The 19,343-nt window shown below is 42.1% G+C and overlaps 1 protein-coding gene across 1 annotated transcript in view; it reads left to right on the top strand.

The window, feature by feature from the left end:
- The window catches only part of lypd6b (LY6/PLAUR domain containing 6B), a 119,527-nt gene extending 105,960 nt beyond the window's left edge, over window positions 1-13,567 (top strand). The window contains exons 4-7 of the mRNA XM_078404408.1: window positions 1,066-1,208; window positions 3,606-3,704; window positions 10,917-11,047; window positions 13,032-13,567. Coding sequence (XP_078260534.1) covers window positions 1,103-1,208; window positions 3,606-3,704; window positions 10,917-11,047; window positions 13,032-13,202 — 507 coding nt within the window. The 5' untranslated portion in view covers window positions 1,066-1,102 and the 3' untranslated portion in view covers window positions 13,203-13,567. The remainder of the gene's footprint in view (window positions 1-1,065; window positions 1,209-3,605; window positions 3,705-10,916; window positions 11,048-13,031) is intronic.
- The last annotated feature ends 5,776 nt before the right edge of the window (window positions 13,568-19,343 follow it).

Below are 19,343 nucleotides of genomic sequence, written 5' to 3'. Positions count from 1 at the left end.
GTCAGGCAGCATCTGTGGAAGGAAATAGACACAAGACGTTTCAGGTTAGGACCCTTCTTCCAGACTGGAGTAGAGGTGAGAAAGCTGGTAGTAACCTTCATTTTGTTTCGTGATTAAAATCTATAAGTGATCTGATGTTTTTTCTTTCACATTTTAATATCAGGTAGTTGTCTCACTCCTAAATGCAAGAGTGACAAGTAAACTTACATTTTTTGTTGTTTATGGGCAATTATACATCTGCGTAGGGACAACAGGCTACGAGCAAGGGACCTAAACAGTAATCCCAAGAATTCGTCCAGTCTGGGTGGACATTGCACTGGTTGGCTGACTGTGTCTAAAGAAGAGGCTCTCCTCCACCTCCACACCCAGCCCATCTGATATCTCCTCAGAATTGAAATGCCCCATCCTAAGCAATGTGCTTGTGAATCTTCTCTACAATCCCTTCAGAATATTTACATCCATCTTATTGCATGGTTACCAGAACTGCACACAGTTCTGGGGCCTATCCAATGTTTTAGATAGCTGTACCATTACCTGGCGGCACGGTGGCGCAACGGTAGAGTTGCTGCCTTACAGTGCCAGAGACCTGTGTTTGATCCTGACTACAGATGCTGTGTGTACAGAGTTTGTATGTTCTTCACGTCTCCGGGTGCTCCGGTTTCCTCCCACGCTTCCAAGATTTACAGGTTTTTAGGTTAATTGGCTTTGGTAAAAATTGTAAATTGTCCCTAGTGGGTAGGATTGTGTATGAATTGATTGCTGGTTGGTGCAGACTCGGTGGGCTGAAGGCCCTGTTTCCTTGCCGTATCATTAAACTAAACTAAAGACTCTCCTGTAAACTCTCCTGTCCTGGTTAATGTAAGACATCCATTTAACAATGCCAAACTATTGGTATCTGGTAAATTCAACTCACTTCATGTGTTAGAGGGATGAGTTTACAAGATCGAGACTCCTCCGTGTAGAATCAGCCAACAAAACCAAACTTTGGCAGCTCTTTCGAAAACTGAAGATGTTATTTAGGATAATGAACTTGTCCATTAAAATGCTGTTTTCTTGTTCTTTTAGGTGCAGCTGGTGTTGATCCTTAATTCTGCCGGACACTATGCCTGTACCTCCAGCAGTTGTTCTCTTCCAGCTGCTCTTCCTTCTCGTAGGTTGTGGCCTCAGCAAAAATGTTAACTTCCATAGCGTGAGGCCGCCAATGTCTCGTAAGTAAATCTAACGACCGCATGAAGACACTCGTCGTCAATCTGACCCTGTCTGGACGTTGTAAATTATTCATGTGACCGCCCATCATCACTTTATTCATTACAAAACATTAGTGATGCGGCACTAGGAGTATTGTGTTCGGTTTTGTTCACCCCGCTATAGGAAGGATGTTATTAGGCTGGAAAGAGTGTGGAGAAGATAGACACAAAAAGCTGGAGTAACTCAGCGGGACAGGCAGCATCTCTGGAGACAAGGAATGGGTGACGTTTCGGGTCAAGACCCTTCAGACTGGTTAGAGATCAGGGAAATGAGAGATATCGGCGATGATGTAGAGAGGTCAAGAACTATGAATGAAAGATGTGCAAAAATGTAATGATGATAAAGGAAACAGGCCATTATTAGCTGTTTGTTAGATGAAAACGAGTAGCTAGTGCGACTTGGGTGGGGGAGGGATAGAGAGAGATGGAATGCTGGCGTTACTTGCAGTGAGAGAAATCAAAATTCATACCACTGGGTTGTAAGCTGCCCAAGCGAAATATGAGATGCTGTACCTCTAATTTGCATTTATCCTCACTCTGACAATGGAGGAGACCTAGGACTAAGTGTGTTGAGAAGATTTACGAGAATGATGCCAGGACTTGGCGGCCTTAGTTATAGGCAGAGGCTGGGCAGGCTACGACTTTATTCCTCAGAGCGCAGGAGGCCGGGAGGCGATCTAGATTCAAGATATCTTTTTTTGGACGAAATTTAGTCACCCACAGTCCAATAATAAAAGCAATAAAACAAGCAAATTACACAACCCCAACCAACACAAAAAAAAAAGAAACATCCATCACAGTGAGTCTCCTCCAGTCCCCTCCTCACTGTGATGGAAAGCCAGAATGTCTTTTCCCTTCCCCTGCCGTCTTCTCCCGCGGTCAGGCTGGTGTCGTTGCCACGTTCCAGGCCGCGCCAGATGGTGTAAGGTCCGCAGCGGGCCGACCCAAGCCCCGCGATCCGGGGCGGGCGAACACGCTGCCGTGTAATAGGGCTGTATAGGATCATGAGGTGAATTCACAGGGGTAGGGGGATCAAAAACAAGAGGCCATACATTTCAGGTGAGATGGGCAAGAAAATTTAAACTGGAGGTGCAACCTTTTCTATTCAGAGGTGGTAGGTATATGGAACCAGCTGCCAGAAGAAGTAGTTGAGGCAGTTACAATAACAATATTTAAAAAAAATTACTTGGACAGGCGAATGGATAAGGAAGGTTTTTAGGGATATGGACCAATACAGGCGAATGCCCCATCTATACTAGTCCCATGTTTGGCCTATATCCCCCTAAACCTTTCCGATCCATGTACCTGTCCAAATATCTTTTAAATGTTGTTACAGTACCTGCCTCAACTACCTCCTCTTGCAGCTTGTTCCATATACCCACTAACCACTGTGTGAAAAGGTTGCCCCTCAGGTTCCTATTAAACCTTTCCCCTCTCACCTTAAACCCTACCCCTCTCACCTTAGTATCTCTATGAGTAAACAGTGAAGATACCAAGTTGCTCCCAAGAGCTGTGGTTTCTACATGCACTGGTGGAAACCTGCAGTGCACCAACCTGCATGTCATCATGTGTGCAATTGAAGATGGGGTCAGCCATTCTGAGGTGAATTATGGTTTGCACAAAAACCGCATGCAAATTGCCAACAGTGGGCTATTGCGTTGAAGAGCAGCACAAAGGATATTGGAAAGTTAATGGGCACAGATGCAAATCGTGTTTAAAATGCCACAATAATTTGTGTTGACCACTCCCAACACACTAGGGACAATTTATAGAGGCCAATTAACCTGCAGACCCCCTTGTCTGTGGGATGTGGAGAGAAACCTGAGTACCTGGAGGAAATCCACGCAGTCACAGGGAGAACATGCAAACTTCACACAGACTACAGCTGAGGTCAGGTTCGGACAGGGTCTCCTTTTTGAGGCAGTGTATCCTATAGATCCCTTTGATGGTGGGGAGGTCAGTACCCATGATAGACTTGGCAGTGTTCACCACCTTTTGTAATCTCCTCTGTTCCTGAACATTTGAGCTCCTGGACATTCCAGATTCTCAAATGAGATGTCAACAGTCCGTGGGTAAGAATTGGGTACACACTGTTCAATTTATACTTATGTTGCATACTATAAATATTTACTGACCATTCCAGTGCATAAGACGAGGGAACGGAATTTATAGGGCTGTGGGAGACTGAGACCAAATAGGCAGGAGTACAATCAGCTAGTTGGATTTAGGAAGCCAAATATATTTCATCCACACTGTTACAAGTCTTTGATTCTTTCATGCACTGGTTTACCTTTCTGGTCAGTTCAATAGAATGATTAGCTGGTCCTCATTTCCTGAGCCTTTTCTCTCTGTTTATAGCAACTCCATTTCCAAAGAGCTTCAAGTGCTTCACTTGCAACAATGCTTTGAACAATTATGAGTGTAACAGATGGGCTGAAGATAAATGGTGCCCTCAGAGTGAGTATCCGCTGGCCAAAGGGATGTGGTTGCTCAATTTCAACAAGCTTTTCACACAAATGTACAGCTTATGGTGCGATGGATGGTCCAAAGGCTTCTTTGTAAACAAACATTTTCAATAGGGTCGACTGTTTTACTCTGTTTTCCTTTGAACAATCGAAGAAAGGGGTTGAGAAAGTTGGTCAGTATGTCTGGATGATTAATTTTACATAATATTTGAGATGTAAATCAAAGAATAATAGTTAGTTTAGTTTAGTGTCACGTGTGCCGAGGTACAGTGAAAAGCTTTTGTTGCATGCTAACCAGTCAGTGGAAAGACAATAGAATACATGATTACAATCGAGCCGTCCACAGTGTACAGATACTTGATAAAAAAGAATAAAGTGAATCTGTAGAAGTAGAGATTTAAGCGATTGTAATGCGTTATTGCAAATCCACTTCTGTGACTAGCCTGGGTTGGGCGCCATCTTGGATTTCAGGAACCATAAAGTATGGTTCTGTCTTTTGTCCTTTATTTTATTTCACTCCGTGTTTGAAGAACTGCATTGAATGATCTGTGAAAAATGTTCGAATATTTGTTTAAGCCATACAAAAGTATTGACCTCAAATTGTAATATAAAGTGTAGCTGTATATTTTTACCATTTATTTCATTTGCAATTTTAACCCTTTCCTTTAGTGCTGATTTAGGAGGATGTGTTGGATGGCCTATACGACTCCCCTCTATCCTTCAACTCTCTACCCTCATTTTCTTCTTAAACAGCCCCTTGGAATTGAGCTTCCACTGTGGTTTTGTGGATTCTGATGTGGTTAATGAGGCCAAAGTGAGAGCCGCCAATTCGTCCACAGATGGGGAAGGAGGTGGCTGATGGGGTGGGTAGTTTTTAAGTCGCACACCCTTTCCCCTGCTTACGCAAGGCTTTTGTGTTCCCCAGGCTCTTGCTTCTCTTAAAAACTCTCCAAGTCCCTGATTCCCCAAGAGTGGCAACACAAATAGATGGAATGGAAAAGGGGTATATAGTATGCTTCTCTTCATTGGTCGGGGTATTGCGTTTAAGAGTCAGGAAGTTATGTTGCAGCTTGAAAGGACTTTGGTTAGGCCACATTTGAAGGTCACAAGTTATAGGAGTAGAATTAGGTAATTCGGCCCATCAAATCTATTCTGCCATTCAATCATGACTGATCTCAGCTTCTTAATTCCATTTTCCTGCCTTCTCCCCATAACGCTTGACACCCGTTCTAATCAAGAATTTGTCTATTTCGGCCTTTAAAATATCTACTGACGGCCTCCACAGCCCTCTGCGGCTAAGAGTTCCACAGATTAACTACCCTCTGACTAAAGAGGTTCCTCCTCACCTCCTTTCTAAAAAAGCGCCCTTTAATTCTGAGGCTATGATCTCTGGTCCTGGACTCTCCCACCAGTGGAAACATACTATGCCTTTCATTGTTCTGTAAGTTTCAATGAGGTCCCCTTTGAAACTCCAGCGAGTAGAGGCTCAGTGCGGTCAAATGCTCATCATATGCTAACCCACTCATTCCTGGAATTATTCTTGTAAACCTCCTCTGGACCCTCTCCAGAGCCAGCACATCCTTCCTCAGATATGGTATTGCATGTAGTTCTGGCCACCCCATTGCAGGAATAATATGGAGACTTTGGAGAGGATGCAGAGCAGGTTGCCAGAACTATGCTTGGAATGGAGGGCATTAGCCTTAAGACGAGTAGGAAAAAAACTGCAGATGCTGGTTGAAACCGAAGGTAGACACAAAATGCTGGAGTAACTCAGCGTGTCAGGCAGCATCTCTGGAGAGAAGGAGGTTGGATGGACTTGGATAGTTTTCTCTGGAATGCCCAAAGTTGAGGGAAGACCTGACAAAAGTTTATAAAATTATGAAAGGCATATAGAAATGGTAGACAGTTGGAATCTTTTTTCCCCATAGTGGAAATATCCAAGAGTTGTGGGTGTAGCTACAGGATAAGAGGGTCAAACATTAAAGTAGATGTTTAGAGCAAGTCTTTTACACAGAAGGTGGTGGGTGCCTGAAATGACCTGCCAGGAATGCCCTCCCAGAGGTGGAAGTGGAGCTAGATACGATAGTGACATTTAGGAGGCTTTTACATAGGTACATAGATTTGGAGGAATGGAGGGATTGGATCATACGTAGGCAAATGAGATTTGTTTATCTTGGCATCATGTTCAGCGTTGACATTGTGGGCTGAAGGGCCTGTTGGTGTGCGATACTGTTCTATGTTCTACAATGACATCCCGAAAGCCCCGTCTCCACTTTGAGCAGTTTTGGACCAGAGATTCCCAGGAATCAGTGAAAATGTTGCATTTCTTCAAAGAAGCTGTGAACACATTCTTGAATTAAATTCTCTGCTTGATCAGTGATCCCTTCCCACAATAGAGTGCTCCTTGGTAGCAAAGTTTAGCATGTTATCTTTATACAACAAAAGAACAAGTTACATGAGCATTATCCCATCCATGTAACAAAACATCCCAGGAATTCACAGAATGTGATTAAATAAAACTTGACACCGAGTCACACAAGCTGCTCGTAAAACTCTGGAGTAAGGCAAAACCGCAGGTGTGTAGAAAGAAACTGCATATACTGGTTTATACTGTAGATAGACAGAATACAGAGAATACAGAGCCTTTATTTGTCATTCGGTACCGAGGTACCGAACGAAATTACGTTACCAGCAGTCACACAAAAAAAAGAAACACAAGACACATAACCCCAACACAAACATCCATCACAGTGACTCCAAACACCCCCTCACTGTGATGGAGGCAACAAAACTTCCGCTCTCTTCCCCACGCCCAAGTCCCCGCGGCCGAGCCGCACCGGGCGATGGAAGGCCCCGCGGGCGATGGAATGCCCCGCGTTTTTTTAAATTTATTTTTTTAGCGCAAACGGAGATACGACTCGGAAAGGGTCGCATCTCCGTTGAGGAAGAGATTTTTTTCCCCCCACCACCCCCCACATATACACAGCTAAAGATAGGTTATTTCATACATCTAACACTAACAAATATTTTATATTTTATGTTGATTGTTGTTTGCTGTGCCTTTTTAATTTTAACTTAGTTTTATGCACTTTGTTCCTCGGGATTGTGGGAAACGGTATTTCGATTTTCTGTCTGTGTAAACTGACTGAGGATTGACAATAAAATTGACTTTGACTTTGACTGACTTTGACAAAGAAAGAAGAAAGACAAACAGACTGCCGGCGAGCCGCAGCTGCAGGGCAGCTCCGCCACTTCCGGACACACAGAGACACACAGTAACTCAGAGGGTCAGGCAGCATCCCCGGAGAAAAAGGAAGGGGGTGACGTTTTTTGGGTCGGGACCCTTCTTCAGACTGAAGAAGTCCTGCCACATTCCAAAACTGCAGGTGTTGGAAATCCAACATGACAACAGAAAATGCTGGAAGCTCTCGGCAGACAAAGCAGCACAGGGGAGAAAGAAACAGAGTTAATGTTTGGGATTGGGGACACTTTATCAGACTCTTTTTCTCTCCTCGTTCAAGCTGCTTGACCTGCTGAGTACTCCAAGCTTGAGCTATTAAGACAAATAGCCAAATGCTTGGTAAAGAGAAAGGTTTTGGGGACTTTTAGCAGACTTTGCTGACTTTACCATGCACAAAACGTTATTCCCTTATCATGTATCTATCTATACACTGCAAATGGCTCGGTTGTAATCATGTATTGTCTTTCTACTGACTGGATAGCACGCAACAAAAGCTTTTCACTGTACCTTGGTACACATGGCAATAAACTAAGCTAAACTGAACAGATCATTTAGGGGTCGTGAGTCAATCACCAAGGAAACAGGTCCTTCGGCCCACTGAGACCAAGCTGACGATCAGTACTCATTTACAGTAATCTAATCTAACCTGATTTTATCCTCCCCATGTTCCCTTTAACTCTTCCCAAATTCTGCCATGCACTGCACACCAGTGGCCAATTAATGAACCAACCCGCATATATTTGGGATGTGGAAAAAAATGCAGCACCCGGGGAAAGCATAAATGGTTACAGGGAGAACATGCAATCTCCACATAGACAGCGCCTGAGATCAGGATCAAACTTAGGCCGCATGTGTTGCAAGGTAGCAGCTCCTCTGATGGTGGAACTGTTGTTTCAGTTCTTTAAAAAAAATCCTGGCTCCTTGTGGAATCAATATATTTTGGAAATATTTTTTCTTGCCCTTGGTGAATAGTTACGGACATGATAAGTTCACAAGTTCTAGGAGCAGAATTAGGCCATTCGGCTCATCAAGTCTACTCCGCCATTCAATCGCGCTGATCTATATTTCCCTCGCAACCCCATTCTCCTGCCTTCGTCCCATAACCCCTGTCACCTTTACTCATCAAGAATCTATCAATCTCTGCCTTAAAAATGTCCATTGACTTAGCCTCCACAGCCTTCTGCTGGACATTAGCATCAGATCGAGGGAGACGCAAGCGAAGCTTCATCAAGATAGACACTAATAGATTTCCAGAAATTACGAGAATCGAGGCAAAGTCCTCATGAAATGGTGAGGAAGACAAAGGGTAAAGGGGCCAAATGGACTGCTCCTACTTCTATTTTTAAGTTTCCCACAGCACTGAAAGGGACCACTTAACCCAAAATGTCCGTGCTGGGACTTAAAACATAATCAAATTCCTAATGTGATAGCAGCCCACATTATGACATTCCTTCCTTGAAAAACATCTCTGAAACTATTTCTAAATGTTCTATAATACCGGTGGGCCTCTCGAACCATGCAATTAACTTCATCTATGCAATGCTTACTGGTAATGCTAAACCTATAAAAGCCATTGCAAATCCCCTATCCAGAAACAGCTGTGTAAGCAAAGTCCACAAAACTAGAGAAAAGGTGGAGAAAATATTCAGAAGAAAATATGGACTTGCGTGCAATTTTATAGCATGTGTTCAGAAGGAAATAGTCTAATAAGAAACTTACCGTGAAGTAGATACCATCTTATCCTAAGGTCTCATCTTCATTACAGTTGGACAAACTTCAATTGTTTTCCCTGGAATAGACAATAGACAATAGACAATAGGTGCAGGAGTAGGCCATTCAGCCCTTCGAGCCAGCACCGCCATTCAATGCGATCATGGCTGATCACTATCAATCAGTACCCCGTTCCTGCCTTCTCCCCATACCCCCTCACTCCGCTATCCTTAAGAGCTCTATCCAGCTCTCTCTTGAAAGCATCCAACGAACTGGCCTCCACTGCCTTCTGAGGCAGAGAATTCCACACCTTCACCACCCTCTGACTGAAAAAGTTCTTCCTCATCTCCGTTCTAAATGGCCTACCCCTTATTCTCAAACTGTGGCCCCTTGTTCTGGACTCCCCCAACATTGGGAACATGTTATCTGCCTCTAATGTGTCCAATCCCCTAATTATCTTATATGTTTCAATAAGATCCCCCCTCATCCTTCTAAATTCCAGTGTATACAAGCCCAATCGCTCCAGCCTTTCAACATACGACAGTCCCGCCATTCCGGGAATTAATCTAGTGAACCTACGCTGCACGCCCTCCATAGCAAGAATATCCTTCCTCAAATTTGGAGACCAAAACTGCACACAGTACTCCAGGTGCGGTCTCACCAGGGCCCGGTACAACTGTAGAAGGACCTCTTTGCTCCTATACTCAACTCCTCTTGTTATGAAGGCCAACATTCCATTGGCTTTCTTCACTGCCTGCTGAACCTGCATGCTTCCTTTCATTGACTGATGCACTAGGACACCCAGATCTCGTTGAACTCCCCCTCCTCCTAACTTGACACCATTCAGATAATAATCTGCCTTTCTATTCTTACTTCCAAAGTGAATAACCTCACACTTATCTACATTAAACTGCATCTGCCATGTATCCGCCCACTCACACAACCTGTCCAGGTCACCCTGCAGCCTTATTGCATCTTCCTCACAATTCACACTACCCCCCAACTTAGTATCATCTGCAAATTTGCCAGAGATTGAGCGGAGACCTGATGGAAGTGTAGAAAAATCTGAGAGCCATTGATAAGGTAGAAGAAGGTCAGAACCTTTTGTCCCAGGGTGGAAATGTCAAAGACTGGAGGGCATAGTTTAAAGGAGATGTGTGAGGCACGTTTTTTTTGCACAGAGTGGTAAGTGCTTGGAACGCACTGCCAGAAGTGATGGTGGAGGCAGATACATTGGTGGCATTTAAGAGGCTTTTAGGTAGGCACATGGATATGCAGGGAATGGAGGGATATCGATCATGTGCGATAAAGACAAATGAAATTAGTTTGTCGTGGCACAGACATTGTGGGTCGAAGGGCCTGTTGCGGTGCTGCACTTTTCTATGTTCAATGTACAGAATCCAACCTACTGTTGATGTTGCAGTAGCAATGGTCTAACACGTCCCTCTCTTGGAACTCACCATTATATTTTAAAATGCTACCATTAAAGTTATCCGGAGGCAAGACCACTTTTATAAAATTGAGACCTTATGGTGAAAAATGCAAAGAATGTCATGATCAAGGAATTAAGGTCCGTGTCTTTGTACTCACTGGAATTTAGAAGACTGAGGGGGGATCTTATAGAAACTTACAAAATTCTTAAGGGGTTGGACAGGCTAGATGCAGGAAGATTGTTCCCGATGTTGGGGAAGTCCAGAACAAGGGGTCACAGTTTAAGGATAAGGGGGAAGTCTTTTAGGACCGAGATGAGAACGTTTTTTTTCACACAGAGAGTGGTGAATCTGTGGAATTCTCTGCCACAGAAGGTAGTTGAGGCCAGTTTCTTTGGCTATATTTAAGAGGGAGTTAGATGTGGCCCTTGTGGCTAAAGGGATCAGGGGGTATGCAGAGAAGGCAGGTACGGGATACTGAGTTGGATGATCAGCCATGATCATATTGAATGGCGGTGCAGGCTCGAAGGGCTGAATGGCCTACTCTTGCGCCTATTTTCTATGTCTATGTTTCTATGTGTCTTGGTCATATTGTAACACCATTAGTCTGTTATTAGGGTAGTGTGTTTGCTAAACTATTTGAGCTTTCATCTCCCCTTTATTTGCCTAGGAGGACCAAATTTTAAAATTGTGTGCAACTAAATGCCTTATTTAATGACGGAATAATATTTGTATAGAGAGACAGCAACCCCCCTCTGATTTTATGGATTTCAGAGTGGTTTTCAAAGAGCTTTTACAACCTTGTTGTCTTTTTATGGCACAGGCACAGAGTATTGCCTTACAGTACACAGATTTGCAAGTCTTGGCAGGAGTGCATCAGTTTCAAAGAGGTGTGTTTCAAAGGAAGAATGCCACTCTGTGGGATGCCAGCCTATCAGGAAATTTGGTTATACGGTAAGTCCTGGGTTAGTCACGTAATATTAGATAACATGAATTATGAACCAATATTGCCTTGCTGAAGAATAGTGCCTTTGCTAAACAACAGTGCCTTTACTAAAGAAAAAGATGATTTATGTAGCACCTTTCACACCATTACATGACATCCCACATTGCTTTAGAGCAAGCAAAATATTTTTGATTTTTTCGTCACTGCTTAATATAGCCAACAAGGTGGATAATATGTGCACAGCAATTTACAAAGATAGCAATTTAATAACAAATAATAATCTCTCCTAGAAGTGCCGAAGGGGATAAATATTGGACATTTCCCCAGTCCTTTTTTACATATTGCCATGGGATTATCTTAAATCCACAAAACATCAATTAAGCCTTGATAATAACAGTGAATCACTCCCACTGTACAAGACTGGACTTAGATGTTTGAGCTCAATGTAAGGAATGACTTTTTAAGCTGAATGTAAGGAATAGACTTGCTAGTGTTTACTATAATGCAACAAATAAGTGCAACTGAAAATAAATTCCACCTACATTTTTAAAAGAAGTTTTTGCAAAATGCTATTGATGACCTCGTAGATTGTCGCGCAATTTAATGGACACTTATGGATTATCTATGTTCCTAATCCCATCCCTTGCAAACACATTTAACTGTACCCAATCCTAACTGTAATCTAATATGTTTGATGATCCTTTCCATGTGGCTAGTGGTGGTGATTTTTTGCATATCCTTATTTTAGAATTAAATTTAGAATAAATGTGCATCCAGGGTCATTTTGTTGCTCTTGTGCGCTCTATCATAAATAATGGAGAGGTGTTCAGCTCTAAAGAATTAAAAGTTGATGCTGATTTGATGTCCTCTACCTCATAATGGTGATGTATGAAACTTTGAGTGATTTTTATTTGGCACACAGAAAAATTCTTTGTTTTTTGTCCTTGTTACAGAAGCAAATCTTTCTTTTGCACCATTGTAGCATTTTCCATATTTAACATAAGCCATATCTGTGACAATTATTGCCAAAACTGAAGCAAACCTGATTGTCAGGTGTGAAGAAGGGTCTCGACCTGAAACGTCACCCATTCCTTCTCTCCAGAGATGCTGCCTGTCCCGCTGAGTTATTCCAGCTCTTTGTGTCTATTACCAAATAAGAGACAGCTTTTACTCTCTTCCTACTGATGCCATTTGAAACCAGTTTGAAATTACTCAGATGTATTTAGCTTAGACTCCACAGTCAAAAGGCTTTCTTCACATTGTCCTTTTCTCTTTAGCAAAATACAAAATGCTGGGGGAACTGAGCAGGTCAGATAGCATCTGTGGAGGGAATGGGCAGATGGCATTTCAGATTGGAACTGTTCTTCAGACAGATTACATGAGTTCATCCAGCATTTTATTCTTTGCTCAAGGTTCCAGCATCTGAATTTTCTTTCGCCTCCATCCATTTTTCTTTGGTTGGCCTGTTTTAAGGAATAAAGAATTTGCTCTAATGATTTCTTATGAATTCCCTTATAATGTAGTGGACCAAATTGTCAATGGATTCTTCAGCTTTCTCCCTGTACTTTCCCCTCCCTATAACTGGATTTAAGCCCAGTCTGAAAGGATAAGACACACAAAAGGACAATCATTGTGTACAGCTGGTGATGACCTTTTTTACAAAACGTTCTCCAACATATCAACTTGCTTTTCCTAATCAGATCTTGCTGGAAATGTCCCCAAGGTCTTTGACCAATTTTGAAGAAATGTAATTAAAGCAAGATGATTTGAATTCAGAGTATTTTCTCAGTACAGACTAATTGTGTTACCATGTATGTGTTGTGCTTTTACAATTTGCAGGAAACTTTGAAAAATCAGCAAAGCTAAGGACAATTTGCTCACAAGCGGAATGCTAGCAATAGTGAGGTAGAAATGTGTGTTCTATGCCTGCACTGAAGAGGAGTCTGACTTTAAGGGGAATTTTTAATCAGGACGTCCTACTTTTTGTTTCAGGAGTGCATTTCCTGTTGTGAAGGGATGATCTGCAACATTGAAGTGCCAACAAACCACACAAATGCAGTGTTTATGGTTGGACAGCAGTGGAGATTGCCTTCAACTGCCAGCAAAAGGGTGCAGAACCTAATCTGGATCACAACAGCTCTTCCGGTTCTTCTGCTGGTATGATGCTACACAAGTCAAATCAGATCCAACTCTTCAAGTACATCAGCCACATTGTCAACGATAAAAGAAAAGCACCAGGCATTTGCACTCAGGTGCTGATGGGGTGCAATGTCATTTTGTGCTCTTAGTATATTACAAAGACTGGATGGTATTGATCTAATGGGAGAAACTGCTGCAACTATGGACATCTGACTTAGGAACAGTGACTCCAAATTGCCGAATGAGGAATGCAGAGGATATTCAGTGGACGCGATAAATACAGACTATTTTTGTGTGTTAAATCTTTCTGACCTTGCTTCCTTCGTGTTTTGTTTGCATGATAAAGCTTGCGGTGACATTGATTTCTGACACCCAGTGAATATAGTTAAAATTTGTGCATGCACTTTGGCAATGCAAGTATCCAATCTATTTGTGTAGGAAGGAACTGCAGATGCTGGTTTAAACCGAAAAATAGACACAAAAAGCTGGAGTAACTCAGCGTGTCAGACAGCATCTCAAGAGAAAAGGAATAGGTTTCTCCAGAATTGCTGTCTGACCCACTAAGTTACTCCAGCTTTTTGTGTCTATGCAATCTATTTTGTCACAGATCAAGTATTTTCTGGTATGTGCACATACATCTCCAGTTCTAGTGATGGGAATAGAAACTGCAACCAGTTTTCTTTCCTTCAAGAGAACACAGTGATATGAGGACAATTTTAGTTCTGTCCAATATGGCTTCGGGGGGAAATTCAGAAAAGACCAAACATTGAGTAGAGGACCCTTCTGATTTAGTTTGATTGGTGACTCCCAGAATGAGGTCAATGAACAGAAATAGAAAATTTCAGGAGTAACTTCACTGAAATGTTTTTCAATATGCTCAAAACTGATCACACTATATTTTCCTGATCACCTGCCACCGGCAATCTCCCACAAGTAAGATCAACCTATTTTGCATTCAATTACACATTAAATAACCAATTCTATGGCAAAAAAATTGTTGGATAGTGGTTTCAGATGTAAACTTCCTTTGGCAATACAAGGCTATCCAGCATAATAGGCTTTATGCTGAATTAACTGAGACAGATTTATTTTTTTAATAATAGGTTATGGTTGAAGGTTGGAAACTAGGAACTGCAGGTGCTGATTTACAAAAAGAGACACAAAATGTTGGGGTAACTCAATGGGCCAGGCAGTATCATTGGAAAGCAGGGATAGGTGGTGGTTCGGGTCAGGACTCTTCTTTAGAATGATTGTGTGAGGGGGTAGGGGGAAGAAAGCTGGAAGAGTGGAGGGGCAGGACAAAGCCTGACAAGTGATAGGTGGATATTGCTGAGGGGGACTTTGGTAGGCTAATGGTTGGACAAAGGCGAGAGATGAAAAGACAGAAGATGAGAAAAGAAGGGAATGAAGAGTTGTGAATGGTGAAGCTTAAGGATAGAATGTAGGTGGAAGGGGAGGGGAGTAATAGGTGCAAGTCCAGGTGGGGCACAGGGGACAGATCGGGGAGGGGAAAGAAAGGGGAAAGAAAGGGGGTGGGGGAAGAAAGGGGGGGGGGGTGGTTGTAGTTACACTAAAATTGGAAAATTGGATGATCATACCATTGGGCTGTAAGTTGTCCAAGTGGAATATGAGGTGCTATTCCTCGAGTTTGTGTGTGGCCTCACTCTGGCAATGGAGGAAGCCCAGATCTGTATGGGACTGGGCAGAGGAGATAAAATGGTTAGCAACCAGGAGAATCCAGTAGGCCTTGGAGATGTTCTCTTTGGACCATGAACTTTTGCTTCCTATTGGGGGTTATTGTTGAACAAGATTATTGAACAAGATTAACAGACGTTGGAATGACAAGCCTGCAACGAAGGGTTTCGACCCGAAAAGTCACCTATGTATGTTGTCGAGGGATGCTGCCTGACCTGCTGAGTAACTCCACCATTTTGTGTCAATCTTTGGTATGAACCAGCATTTGCAGTTTCTTGTTATGGCAACAAAAGCTTTATCCTATATTTAAGCAGTTATTGCCTGTTGCCCCTAAATTCTAAATAAGTGGGAGGCCTATAGAAAATTTTATTTTCCCCACGCATTGGGTTAGAAGAGATTGGACTGTTTCAGACTTTCTCTTTTAGACTGCTGTGAGGAAATTCACATCAACCCTGCCCATGTTTGATTTAATGGTTATGTTTGTCTGCATTTCTCATATTGAGATTATAGGCATGTGTCTCTTCCTCCAACTGATGAATTTATTAAATGGTCACCAACTATTAGAATATTTGCTGGTTAGGAAACCAGCAATATAAGAAACTCAAAAGGCTGACAAATAGCTTATGAAATTAGTGGCGTCGCAGGTAGATAGGGTGGACAAAAAGGCTTCCTGCCCTTTGGCCTTCATCAGTTAGAGTACTGAGTGTATAAGTTGGGGGGGTTCATTTCGCAATTATATAAGATAACGGTGTGGCCACATTTAGTATTGTGTTCAGTGTTGGGCATCATGTTATCAGAAAGATGTCGCCAAGCTGGAAAGGGTGCAGAGAAAATCTACGAGGATGTTGCCAGGACTCAAGGGCCTGAGCTTATGGGAGTGGTTGAGCAGGTTAGGATTCTCTTCCTTGGAACGCAGGAGGATGAGGAGTGATCTTATAGAAGTGTACAAATTTGTGAGAATAATAGATTGTGTAAATGCACAGAGTCTCTTGCCCAAAGTTGGGGAATCGAGAACCAGAAGACATAGGTTTAAGGTGACGGGGGAAAGATTTAATAGGAACCTGAGGGGGTAACGTTTTTACACAAAGGGTGGTGGGTATATTGAACGAGCTGCAGGAGGAGATAGTTGCGGTAGGTACTATCGCGACGTTTAAGAATCATTTAGACAAGTACATGGATAGGGTAGGTTTAGAGGGATATGGGCCAAAAGCAGGCATGTGGGTATCATGTAGATAGGACATGTGGGACGGTGTGCATGTTTCCACATTGTATGAGTCCATGGCGATGAAATAGATGAGATCTCAAAACAATGGTCAAGCAGTTGAAAAATCAGATCACTTTTTCAAGGCAAGAGAATAAGTGATTACAAAGTAAAAATGTACAATCTGAAATAAAAGCAGTAAATAAAGGGGATACTCATCTGGTCAGGCAGCATCTACAGAAAATATTTTTGTGTGTCAGGATGATGAGTTTTCATCAGAACTTCTGATGCTGAATGACCTGCTAAGGATTTCCAGCGTTTTCTAGTTTCATTTAAGCAAACAAGTTAAAAAAAGTTTTTTGAAGATTTTTATTCAACGGTTCAATGTTTCTTAATTGTCATGTATGCACAGCACAGTGAAATTCTTTTGCACAGCCACAAAATGCACACTTGCCACAATGGTGACTTGTTCCGCATTCTTCAATTCAATTTGTTTTTCAATGAAATCTGAACCCCAACAACATTCTAAAGTTCCAATTGAATTTGTGGCGCGAATGGGATTCATATTTATTCAGTACTTTCTGGAATCATACATTAATGATTTATATAACACTGAGGACCTTATTAAATCACCCATACTGAGCAGCTATGTGGAATTTCGATGCGATATGGAATATGTATGCATAGTTGTGTCAGCATGTTTGTGTATTACATATACACATCTGTGCATTTGGGAAACATATGCGTCAATTTTGAAAATATGTCAGATTTCAAAAGCGTAAGAATCATTTGCTTTGTACTAAAAATTCCACTCAACAAAGAAAAGTACTCCGTCACTGGTGGAGTTAGTATACTTGCTGATGGCTACAAAATTTAACTCAATCCTAAATTACATTTGGACTTTTGTAAGAAGCTCTTAACCTGCCGTACTGCTTCACAAAAGAAGAATTTTAGTTTTATGAAACTAATCCTCCAATGGCACAATGAATGTTAAACTTTGAAAATGAATGATTGCAGAAGCTGGAAATAAGACCATAAGACATAGGAACAGAAGTAGGTCATATGGCCTATTGAGTCAGCTCTGTCATTTGATCATGGCAGATCTATTTTTTCCTCCCAACCGCATTCTCCTACCTTTCTTCCCATAACCTTTGACGCACTTACTAATCAAGAACCTATCAATGTCTGCCATAAAAATACCCAATGATTTGGCCTCCACTGCTGTCTGTGGCAATGAGTTCCACAGATTCACCACCCTCCGACTGAAGAAATGCCTCCTCATCTCCATTCCAAAGGTTTGTCTTTTTATTGAGGTTGTCTCTCCATCCACTCTACGCAGGCCTTTCATTATTTGCAAGGTTTTATTGAGACCCCGCCCTCCCTTCTCATCCTTCTAAACTCCAGTGAGTTCTGGCCCAGTGTTTTCAAATGCCCCTCATATGTTTGAAATAAAGAACTGTAGATGCTGGTCAATAAACTAAAGGAGGCAAAGTGCTGGAGTAACTCAGCAGGGCAGGTAGCTTCTCTGAAGAACATGGATAAATAATGTTTTGGATCGAGACCCTTCTTCAGACTCCCCTCGTTGAGCCCTTCATACGTTAACCCAATCCTCTCCAATGCCAGCACATCCTTCCTCAGATATGGGGCCCAGAACTGCTCACAATATTCATTAGATCATATGTGATAACCCCATTCTCCTGCCTTCTCCCCATAACCTCTGATGCCCATACTAATCAAGCAACTATTATCTCTGCCTTAAAAATATCCACTGATTTGGTTTCTGTGGAGAAGAATTCCATAGATTCACCACCCTCTGATTAAAGAAATTCCTCCTCATAAACTTCCTAAAAGTACATTGTTTAATTCTGAGGCTATGACATCTAGTCCTAGACTCCCCCACTAGTGGAACCATCCTCTCCACATCGACTCTATCCAAGCCTTTCACTATTTTGTACGTTTCAATGAGGTCCCCCCTCATTCTTCTAAAGTCCGGCGCGTATAGGCCCAGTACCGTCAAACGCTCATCATATGTTAACCTACTCATTCCTGGGATGGGATCATTCTTGGTAACCTCCTCTGGACCCTCTCCAGATCCACCACATCCTTCCTCCGATATGGTGTCCCAAATTGCTCACAATATTCCAAATGCAGCCTGACCAGCGCCTTATAGAGCCTCAGCATTACATCCCTGTTTTTTGTTACAAGCCCTCTCAAAATAAATGCGAGCATTGTGTTTGCTTTCTTTACGACCGATTAAAAATTCTAAATGTGGCCTGACCAGCACCTTATAGAAAGTACCTCAACAGTACATCCTTGCTTTTATAAACCTGAAACAAAAACAGAAACTTCTCTGAACACTCAGCAGGACAAGTGTCATCTTTGGAAAGAAAAACAGAGTTACTGTTTTAGGTTGAAGGCCCTTCACTAAAAACTTCATTTTCTTAGCAGGGAACAATTTTACATTGACAACAGGACAAGGTATCTTTTAACCCTACTATCTTTACAAATCATTTTCCAATGAGTACAGCAATTCACTTTCCCTGGAATGAACGCATATTCAATGTTTCATTTTGTAGGAGAAGAATATTGTTGGTCAAATTATATTTAAGACGATGAAAGCAATTAAAGGGATAACGGAGGGCAAAACCATAGAAGGATTTGGCAAGAATTCAAAGGTAATAATGACTGTTGCCATTTTGTGATGGCAGGCCAGTTTGCAAGGAAAAAGATTCAGAGCTGGACTTGAGATAGACGGGCAGAGAAATTATGGTATAGCTCAATATTTCGCATCCACTTTGGCAAATACCACTCTAACGCACTTTCATATAGTTCAGGACTATAACATGCTTGCAAGAAGGTGCAGTCAGGTATGAGAGTGGCTGATTATATAGGATAAATGGTGCAAGCCAGTCTATTCAACCCAATCAGTCTATGCCTGAATTTATGCTCCACTTAATTCTCCTCCTGTCCTTCAGACATCTAGCAGCATAACTCTATTATCCACTCCATCATGCTTGTCCAGTTTTTCTTTGCATACATCCGTAACATTTGGTTCCTGTAGTGGCTGGCTCTCCATCGCCTCTACTCTTTGGAAAAACATTTCCAAGTTTACACAAATAGAATTCCCAATTGGATTTCTTGGTTACTATCTCCTATTGATGGCCTCTTTCCATTAGTGGAAACATTTCCTCCGTTCTATTAAAATTCTCCACAGCAGCTTTTTATGGCGTTATTTTCTCAGAACGATACAGATTTGGCAAAACTTCCGT

This window comes from Rhinoraja longicauda, chromosome 8 (assembly GCF_053455715.1).
Source record: "Rhinoraja longicauda isolate Sanriku21f chromosome 8, sRhiLon1.1, whole genome shotgun sequence".
Classification (NCBI taxonomy): domain Eukaryota; kingdom Metazoa; phylum Chordata; class Chondrichthyes; order Rajiformes; family Arhynchobatidae; genus Rhinoraja; species Rhinoraja longicauda.
This window is presented reverse-complemented; position numbering and strand designations above follow the sequence as displayed.